The sequence below is a fragment of the Paramormyrops kingsleyae genome, chromosome 16 (assembly GCF_048594095.1).
Source record: "Paramormyrops kingsleyae isolate MSU_618 chromosome 16, PKINGS_0.4, whole genome shotgun sequence".
Taxonomy (NCBI): domain Eukaryota; kingdom Metazoa; phylum Chordata; class Actinopteri; order Osteoglossiformes; family Mormyridae; genus Paramormyrops; species Paramormyrops kingsleyae.
In genome coordinates this window covers 28425304-28435840 of record NC_132812.1, presented here as the reverse complement: position 1 = coordinate 28435840, position 10537 = coordinate 28425304, and the positions used below count along the sequence as shown (strand labels likewise).

At 42.0% G+C, this 10537-nt stretch overlaps 1 protein-coding gene and 1 non-coding gene across 2 annotated transcripts; both read left to right on the top strand.

The window, feature by feature from the left end:
• Nucleotides 1-786: 786 nt before the first annotated feature.
• On the top strand, nucleotides 787-6493 carry LOC111838279 (uncharacterized). The gene is made up of 4 exons (XM_072700193.1): nucleotides 787-1087; nucleotides 2574-2864; nucleotides 2978-3217; nucleotides 3312-6493. Exons 1-4 carry the CDS (start codon nucleotides 1027-1029, stop codon nucleotides 3437-3439), a joined length of 720 nt encoding a protein of 239 aa, XP_072556294.1. The 5' UTR covers nucleotides 787-1026; the 3' UTR covers nucleotides 3440-6493.
• Nucleotides 6494-8661: 2168 nt separating this feature from the next.
• On the top strand, nucleotides 8662-8825 carry LOC111838285 (U1 spliceosomal RNA). Its single transcript, XR_002836853.1, has one exon. It is a non-coding gene; the product is annotated as a U1 spliceosomal RNA (small nuclear RNA).
• Nucleotides 8826-10537: the final 1712 nt, after the last annotated feature.

Sequence of the window (10537 nt, the reverse complement as noted above, 5' to 3'; positions counted from 1 at the left end):
TTTGAGGTTGACACATGGCTTGTGCATGTAAATGAGAATGAGCGAACATATTGTGCCTTTGAATAGGATATGATAGAAGATGGCAGGTGTGCTATTTGGAGAATCAAGATAAGCCGTGGCACTGCTACTCCACTGTATATCCGTGGCATTCCACCAGGGGGCATGCAATCACATCATCATCTTTCTTATCTTTAAAACAATAATAAAATTTCCTGACACTAACCATGTGTTCCTTCATAATACTAAGCCACAGAAAGGTCCCCAATGAAATCCCTGCATTGCCACATCACAGGGACTCTAATCTCAACATTTATAAGATTATATTTGTAGTGCTTGCAAGTTTTTATAGTACATGAAACTAAAAATTGAGAAATTTCAACAGGCGCTAGTAGTTTTTTCCTCATAAGAAGGATGATACCAAGACTGAGTCAGCATTCACACATTAAATTATGACATATCTGAGTAGCCCAGAATATCCTGAAAACAGAACCATACAGCTATATGTGGCTAACTCATGTACATACCATGTAATAAGCCTAAAGGGGATAGAAGAACGCTCAAAATGGATAGGCTTTTCAGAGGGTTAAAACTTTCTGTACACACCTTGAAATTATTTGCCTGTTTTTACCATTTACCAATTTAAACCTTCAACACGTTTCCTATTTATTACGTATTTATAACTTGATCCTGTATTGCACTATACAGACCATGTGCAATGTCGTCACGATCTAACCCAAAGCATTATTTATGGGCGTGTCAAAATAACTTTTCTGTTTTGGACCCTATTTTGCACCGGCAGAAAGCGCGACGCAAAGTGTTTTTGCTGGTTTCCTAGTTTTATACCAGCGCATTCCTCATTTACACTTATTATATTATATAATTGTCTTGCAGTGTCTCGTTTTATCTCGCACGACTGTATGTCGTATATTGTACGTTCTCCGTTTCCAGTTTCTATTTCGAAGAAAAGGCCTGTAGTCCTGATATTATCGGGTATTCATAGTGTTATATGTAGTAAATAAACAGATAATGTATTTCCGGGCTCTCACTTTAACTACCCTTGTGTGCTGTATCGGAGATCTTTGTGATGGTAAGTTCATTATTACCTAAGAGGGCAACTATACTGTTATGTGTCATTTAGCCGGTTCTGTTCATTTTTGTTAACTGAATGTTGATTCATCTTGAATATTGATTTACTGATTCATACCGTAATATCTATAATGTGTACTCAAAAAACTCGAGCTAATTAAGTGACCTCGCCCGTTACTTCAGGAAGCAGGAATGGATGTAATAACCTAAATTTCCGATGAATTAATTAACACTACAATGTGTCCGCTGAATATCCAAAGTGCCGTTTTTATTTATCTAGAATTGTAGATGATATTTCCAGCCACGCCTTGAAACGCACGCTGCTGTTTTACTCAGTCTGAAGACGTTATGTCAGTATCTAATTATGCGTGAATTACCAAGGAAAATCTTTGTCTAATTAAGACAGTAGATAAACGCTGTTAGAGAATATAGGATAACGGTAGCGTTCCGTTTATTCCGTTTAATACAGACACCCCCCCTCCCGCAACAAATTCTAGCTACCGCCAGCACCCCCCTCCAGACCACACAATTAATTAATAGTTATTGATTAATAGTTAATTCAAGCCTGTGATACAGTACGTACAGTGAATCAGCACACAAAGTTAGACTGTCATAGTCAGAAAAGTCAGAAAATAAGCAACAATGTAGAACAATGTAGGGCTTTAAGTCACAAAAGCAATAAATTACAAAGTTCCAAAAAAAAATGAAGCGCCCAGAAGTAATGGCGTGATTTGGATGTAATTGGTACACGTGCAGACCAGCGATGCACCTGTAAATGATTCGTTTTGCAAGTAGCTGCCAGGTCTAGTCACCAGACACAAAGGACGCCTCATAGACGCATTAGACATTATTACCAGCACTTGACGGAGTTTGATAGGGGTCACACTGAGACCAGGTGAACGTATCGTGCAATTCCAGATATATATGCAGTACATGTATATATTTACTGCATGGTACCCCACTGAACACTAAAGGTAGCAGCTCCTGGCAGCATAAACCTACATGTAAAAAAATGCTACCCTCATTTAAAGTATAGTAGTATAGGCAGGGGCGCCGTAAGGGGGAGGAAAGCTAGGACGATTCCAAGGGCCCCTGAGTGACAGGGGCCCTAAAAAATTAGGAAAATAACTGGATTGGTTTGGACTGGGGGGCCTAATATGATATGCTTTCATGGGGCCCAAAATCTCTAGCAACGCCCCTGAGTATAGGACAGTTATTCTGTTAGCATAAATTCTTAGGCTAATGTCTATTCAAAAGTATGGGTAGGATTTTTTGGCAAAAAAAACAAAAATCAATTGTTTCTATAAGGTAGCAAATTCTGGGAAAAATAGCAGAACATTTTTGAATTTCCACCTACCTGAAATCAATATCCCTAAATAGGGATGTCTGTAGTGCTGTTATTTATTAGCTTAAACTTAAGAGCTTTGACATATTCACTTTAAAATCTGATTTTCTGTGGCACTCTGATGTCTTTGCCACCCATGCAGGGAGGGAGGTGGTCTTTGGAAAAGTAGGAGGAGAAGTTAAACTGAAGCCCACTGTGAACCAGCCCATCTTCAGCATCACATGGAAAAGTGGCCTGAACAAAGCAGCAGAGTGGGAAACAGGTCAATCAACGCCTGATTATTATACCATATGTAAACCCAGACCAAGGTGTCAACTGAATACTGCAACTGGGGAGCTTAAAATTATGCATTTAACGCTGAATGAAAAACTGGATTTATCTGCTGAGATCAATGGAATGGCAGCTAAGTCACTTTTTACAGTGATTGCACTTGGTAAGTAAGATTATTATTCTAGGTCAGTTTTATTCTGTATACTTGTCCATATTTCAGTAATGAGTTTCTTGGTGTTTTTAGCATTTTAATTGTGTCTTTACGCCGATCTACAGAACCAGTGTCCAAACCCAGTGTCAAGAAAATCTGCGAAAATACCCAGTGTACTTTGGTCTGTGAGGGAAATGACACCACATATACCAAGTACTCCTGGAAGGAGAACAATGAGATGGTAGCAAATGTTGCCACAACATTTGTTCAGAAGAGTGACAAGCTGGATAAAAGCTATACATGTGTGTTCAGCAACCCTGTGAGTATGATGGAGGTCACTGTGAAGGAAGTGGATTTATTTCCAGGTGAGTCACTCAGAAATACTCTTATATTTTAGTTTTATTGTACTACAGGTATATGGTGTTCATGTACTGAAGTAACATTGTATCTGTTCCTTAGGTGGCTCCAGTGGTGGGATCATCACAGGTGTCGTTTCAACAATAATTTTCGTAGCAATTGTATGTTGTGTAATTGTTTTATGCTACAAGAAAAAAACCATTCTCGCAATAATTAAACAGCAGAGATAGTTCGGGATTTAATCATCAGTTGGCGTTTATTACACCCGTATTACTATAACCCTCACACTCGCACTGCCCACCGTGCACAAGCGATTACTGAGAACCATTTACAAGCTGGCATCAGTCCAACATGCCGCGCTGGCCGCCGGTGCCTCCGCGCTACAGTATTTATTTATTTATAGACTTTGCCCAAATTCTGTCCTGGGTTTTAACTAATTAATAAATAAAAAAACACTTAAAAGTAATGAAAATGAATCCAGCTTTATCAATTTGATGATGCATCCAGCTTAATTATTAAAAAGTATAGATACAACACAGGGGTGCCAGCAAGTGCAGCCTGTGAAACACTGTTTAGTGTAGGAAAGGATATTTTCAGACCAAAGAGAAACCGCCTTACTGATGCCACTTTTGAAAAGCTTCTCTTGTGCCATGTAAACAAACACTTGCTAGAACAATGAGAGCCCACCCATGCACCATTACCCCTCTTCCCCTCGCCTGCCCCTCCCCTTCGACCTAATTCCCCCAGCACTAAAAAATGTAATTCAGGACTTTGATTGTCATTTCAGTTTGGACCAGTTCATTTGCTATTGTCCCAGTGATCACTCTCTGAGCCATGCTTATTAATCATGGTGTTGCATGCTGTCCGTAAACACAGTTTAACACGGTTCTTAAACACAAAGTTCATTTGTAACTTCAATCGACTTGTTTAATTGGGGTCTGAAGAAGTTTTCTCGCTAAGGGAGGCCCTAAGGAAATAAGATGGCTGTTAATATGGTTTTTCTTTTCCCTAGAAATTTTAAATTGATTGGTTTAAACCTATAGCCATGTCTTACCCAAACACTAAATAGTAGCTTTCATTTGGTACTAAATAGTTTGTTTACTAGAGTAGTGGTTTACCTAGTAGGCCAATAACTTTTTTTTTGTTTTATTCCCAAAAGTAAGCTTTTATTTATGTCTCGATGCTTCACTTAAAGCAATGTCTACACTGTGTTAAATCATGGGTTGTTCTTTAATAAATGTCTTAAACGTGTATCTGACTGTCATTTTGCACTGATCTGGCATTAGGTTGGTACAACGTGAAGTAGCTTCTGATGTATTTATGCCATATTTGTGTAACTTAGCTTGCTATATTTCTATGGGTGGTAGCTTTTGTGTAGTGAAGCTTAATTTATTGTTGAGTAACTGATAGCTTAACTCACTACACTTTACAAGTAGCTTGCCCAACACTGGAAGAAAGTAACTGAAAACAGCCTGTCGAGGTGGGGCTGGGAAACCATAACACCAATCAGCTTCTACCAGGTTGATCTTGCCTGGAACTGATAACAGGCCCCTGTGAGCAGAAGCAGCTGGTGTCCAAGGATACCCAGCCCCTCCTTAAGTGTCTGTAAACTTGCATTTTTTTTGTTATAAAAGAGGTATGCAGTTGTTGCTCGGGGAGCAGATCACGAGATGCATGAAAGACTGCTGAGTGTCTGTTCCCTCAAAGCTTTGTGGTAATAAAATGTTGTCAGACTCTTAAACAAATCGACTTCTACGAAATTTCTACCACAAAGCTGTTCCTCATGCCCCTACTTAGCTCTGTGGGTTGAGTGTGTGGTTCGGAAGCTGATAATCCTCTGGTCATGAGTTTGAGGCTGTCTCTCTTTTATTTTTGGTTTTATTTTATCCTTTGGTGTCTGTACAGTTTTGTCTTGTTGATGGTTACTCGGCCCGTGCCTTGGTTAGTATGTTCTGTTTTACCTGTTCCTTGATTCCGCCTAGTGTTGTTAGCCCTCTGTGTTGTTACTATTCCCTAGTCACTGGTGTTTGTTATTTGTAATTAATTCCACCCGTTTCTTGTTGACCTGTGCCATTTCTGATTGGTTTTGGTTAGGCCCAAACCATCCCCTTGTCAGCCCTTGCTAATTGCATATTTAAAAACTGTTTTTCTTCTGTTTATTGCTGGTTCATTGTGACTGTTTTCCTGTGCTGCTATGCATTTGCTAGCTGTATTCCTGATTGTTATTCCCTGTTAAGTCATTGAAGTCTTCCTGTGTTTCTCCCTGCCTTTAGTATTATGATTCCTTCCTGGAAAACTGAAAGCAGGGTAGGGAGGAACCAGGTGAACTGAACAAAGTGGCCAGAAATGTGTAAAGGGGTGACAAGCAAGTCATCAGGGATACACTTCTGGGTCAGAATGAGGTCCAGTTTGTATCCAGGATTGCAGAAGCAGATCAGGCCAGATGAGGTCAGGAGGGTGAGGAAGGCAGTAGCTTGTGGTCTATCAAGGCCCCGAGGAAGACAAGTGGCAAACCGTCACCAGGGATGGTTGACAGAAGCATATCCATTTCTTCAGTGAAGTTTCCTAGTGGGCAATAAATAACAATATGCAGTTTGGCAGGGTGGATGATGGTAAGAACATAGTATTCAAATGAAAAGTAGCTACAAGCAGGAGAGAGTGGGCCCAGCCCGACCCAGAGAGAGAAAGTGTGCAGGTAGTGCAGCTGGAGTGGTGCTGTTCTCCAGGTAGGATGTGAAGTGCTGAATGTGTAGCAAGGGCAGGAATGACGTCAGTCTTGTTCACAGCAGACTGACAGGTCCACTATCCAACATTAAGGGAGATGAAGGCAGAAGTAGCAGGAACACTGCAGAGGTTATGAGGGTTGCGTGTCCGCCTCAGACAAGCAATGGGAGAGGAATGATGATGCACCTCACTAAGTGCTCACAGCTGAGGGCAGCAGTTTCAATTAACAAGACAAAGGCCAAGGGCATGGCCTCGGGGTACTAGAAACCAAACTCTAATTGACTTAAGTAGAGCTGCTCCTGAATCTCAAACTCCTGACTTCCCCATCAGACACAACGTAAGAACAATTTCTCTTATTTTTTTTTGAGTACGACCAAAAAAAAACGAATGCTGTAATTAAATCAAAAAGGTGCTTCAACAAAGTATTAGTTTGAGGGTGTGTGCACTTATGCAACCAGTTTCTTGAATATTATTATACTTTTCCCCCTAACAGAATAGTTTGTTTTTCAATTGAATTGTACAGATTATAGGTCACATTAAAGGTTGGAAAAGTTTTGGAATGATTTGTTGTGGTCTCATTTTTTTATATCACAAAACCCTGGCATTTTAACAGGGGTGTGTAGACTTTGTATATCTACTATAGGTTCATACCTTATATGCACTGTGTTTTTCTTAAATTGCAATGTGGTGTTGCTGGATTTCTTCCAGTGATGGAAGCTGGGTGCCAGTGATCCGCTGGGCTGTCTTGATGATGCGCTGCATAGTCTTTCTGTTCTCTAAGTTGCATCCAGTGTACCACGCAGTGATGCAGTATATGATCACTGACTGTATGCTGCACCTGAAGAAGTTCACTAAGAGCTGCTGTGGAATTTCTGCTTTCTTCAGGCTCCACAGGAAGTGAAGCCTCTGAAGTCATTATTTGTTGCTATGACTGATGTGTTCGTGGTCCATGACAGGTCACAGCTGATCTGAACCCCGAGGAATCAAAAGCTCTGAACCACTTTGCACCTTCTCACCACTGATGCTGATAGGGTGGTGGCCCACATGTTTCTGTCTCCTGAAGTACAGGATCAGTTCCTTTGTCTATTTTGAGTTCAGAGCTCTCAAGACCAGCTTCATAACCATACAACCCCCTCTGCGAAAGCTGAGGAAAGCCCATCTCCCACCACCCATTCTCACTACCTTCTACGGAGGGACTATCGAGAGCATCCTGAACAGCTGCATCACTGTCTGGTATGGAAACTGCACCATATCGGATCACAAGACCCTTCAGCGGATAGTGAGAACAGCTGAGAAGATCATTGGAGCTTCTCTTCCCTCTATCACAGACACCTATCGCACCCGCTGCATCCACAAAGCCCCCAGCATCGTGGGGGACCCCACACACCCCTCACACACACTCCTCACCCTCCTGCCTTCTGGCAAGAAGTACCGGAGCATTCAGGCCCTCACTGCCAGACTGTGCAACAGTTTCTTACCCCAAGCCATCAGACTCCTGAACAATCAGAGACTGGACTAATACACACACACACACACCTTTATAGAGTCCACTTGTTAGAGCCATTTTTGTACTGTAACTAAATATGCACATTTGACTATTTGGATTTAATATTTTTATTAATATTTCTAATAGAATTTTGAGTTATATTTTTGATATCTGAATATTTTTATAGCTTTGTATTTGTTATAACGTAAGAATTAGTAACCTTAGCATGTAATTGCCACATGATGCAAATTGATTGGCTGCTGAGTTTAGTGTAAAAGCGTAAGGACGCATAAGACAGCAGAAGCCTTGAATCTAGGAGCATCAGTCTTTTGACCGTCGCGTCGTGTAATGTATATTCGTAGCAATTAGGAATTCATCTTTTGTTTTGTATAGTTTTAAGTTTATAGTAAACATCACAAAAAGATCGGATTCAAGACCTTTATTTTTTCAGAGGTGTCGAGTGTAAAAGAACTTCGAGGTCCAAGGATAGTGAGTCTGCACGCTGCACTCACACCACTACCTCAATAACTTTTTGCACAACCTATTGCACTGTTGCACTTTACACTTAGCCTGTCTTACCTACTATCATCACTTCTGTTTCTTCTATTGCACTGTCCTGTGTCGCACTGTTTTTACAATGTCTGCACTTTTTGCACACTTGCACTTTATGTAGTCCTGTGTCGATGTAGCACCATGGTCCTGAAGGAACGCTGTCTCGTTGCACTAAGTACTGTATTACTGTATATGGTTAAAACGACAATAAATGCCACTTGACTTGACTAGCTGCTGAAAGCACTTCATAACAATGGGGGTTAGGGCCACTGGATGGTAGTCATTCAGGATCCTGAACGCTGCCTGTTTAGGGACGGGGAAGATGGTGGCAGACTTGAGGCAGGTGGGGAGGGAGATGTTAAACAGGCTGGTGAAGACTGCAGTCAGCTGACCGGAGCAGTGTTTCAGCACTCGTCCAGGGACACCGTCAGGTCCAGCTGCTTTGTTGGGGTAGATGTTCCTGAGGGCCCTTCTAACCTCATGTAGGTGTAGCCTGGTGTGATGGTGGTTGGTCTGCATGTCAAACCGCATGAAGAACTGGTTCAGACCGTCGGGGAGGGATGAGGTCACTGCGCTGGCTGGACAGGTGTTGTTGCTTTTGAAGTCAGTAATGGACTCCCTGCCACATGCACCGGGGGTCAGAGTTGTTGAAGTGCTCTTCAATTTTGTCTTTGTAGGAGCGATTTGAAGATACTAACCTGGCAGGGGAGATACCAGGGTCACGAAGGTGGTTCACCCAGGGTGTGGCTCAGCTATTGCTCTGCGGCTGTGCTGACCCCTGCGAATTCCCCAAATGTGAGAATCTCGACTGCATAATTTCTGGTAGTGGGGGACTGTGTTCGCGCTCTCTCCTGATTTTTTTTTTTGTGGGCAGTAGTGGCTTAAATGGGCAGTGCTGGCTTAATGGTTAGGGAAGCGCACTCGTAATTGAAAGATTTCAGGTTCGAATCCCTGACCAGCAAGGCACCACTGAGGTGCCCTGAGCAAGGTACCGCCCCCAAGCACTGCTCCCCGGGCGCTGAATTAGCTGCCCCCTGCTGTCACATATGCGTTAAATGTAGAGAACACATTTCATTGTTGTGCACTGTGTGCTGTGGTGTGTCAACAATAACAATTAATCAATAAATTCTAGAAATTCTGATGCCTCTCCTCAGTTTGGACCTGGCTGTTGAGTAGACTTCTAGGTCGCAGGTGCGGAAAGCCTTATCACGTGACGTAAGCAGCTTTTAAACTTCCCGTTCATCCACGGTTTGCGGTTGGGGAAAGTGCGAATGACCTTGAAAGTGGTAACAATGTCCATGCAGAAATTTGTGTAGGAAACAACAGAGGATGCATATTCATTCAGGATGGTGTCCAGTGTGGATTCCAGTTTGAACAAATCCCAGTCTGTGTCATCAAAACAGTCCTGTAGTCTGGTCATGGCTCCATCAGGCCAGACTCTGGTGGTCTGTATAGTGGTCTTTGTTCTGACAATGAGGGGGTTGTATGCAGGAGTCAGGAACAAAGAGATGTGATCAGACTGACTAATGTGGGGGGAGGGGGACGCTTTGTAAGCACTGGCTATATTACATTATACGTGATCCAGCGTGTTATTCCCTCTGCTTGGAATAGGGTGACCAGATAATCCATGTCAGTGAGGACACTTTGAGCTACGACAGGAATTGTAAATTACCATTTCAATTAAAAGAACCTGGATTTCTTTAGCCTGGCATGAACTCCCCGAACAAAGTTCCTCTACCCAGATGTTCGTCGCGAACACCCAGTCTGTAGTTCACAAGACGAGCTGAGGCTGAAGATTTCTATTCTATTTCTGCTTTCTCTCCCGTCTCTGCCTGTGCCGTCTCTCTGTCCGGGTGGTGATCCAGGCAGGCAGCGATGTGCTGAGTAGTTCCTCCAAGATCTTGGGAGGTGGAGGTGGAATAAAACCTTGTAAGCCAATATTTTGAATTTCCTCCGGACTGTATGCTGCGTGGTCCTTTCATAACTGTAAGCAGTGGCTCACTGTGACTAAAAGTAAACTAACACACACAAAATAAGTGAAAAAGTGGCTGAAGATTTTTTTTTTTGTCTGATGCCAGAGTGGCTTTGCTTGTCCTGATTCACTCTCCCTCATTTTGCATTTCGTTTATGTAGTTTAGCTGTTAGTTTTTCATGCTTGTTACGGGTCCAAGCACCAGAGGTGCTGAATCCCTATTGTTTTTATATATTCTTATCAGTTAATTGTACCTTTTTATGGCTTCAGATTAAATTGTTTAGATGATGATGAGTTTTCACACAAGTTTCCGATATCACTTATCAGGGAAGATGACCTGTATTTTCATTCCCGTACAACTACTATTAATATTTTTCTATTCCATTACTTGAACATGTTTTTAATTGAACATTTTAATAAATAAGAGTACATAAATAAAGGGTCCTTGTTGGCATGATTTAGGTTCCAAGGTGACTCATACCACTGTTTATAATGGTTGATCACAGGGATTGTGACCGTGGCATTTGAACTAGTGACCTTCTGGTCACAGGACCAGTTCTGACCTGCTGAGCCACACCCTTTGTAGCAGAACAT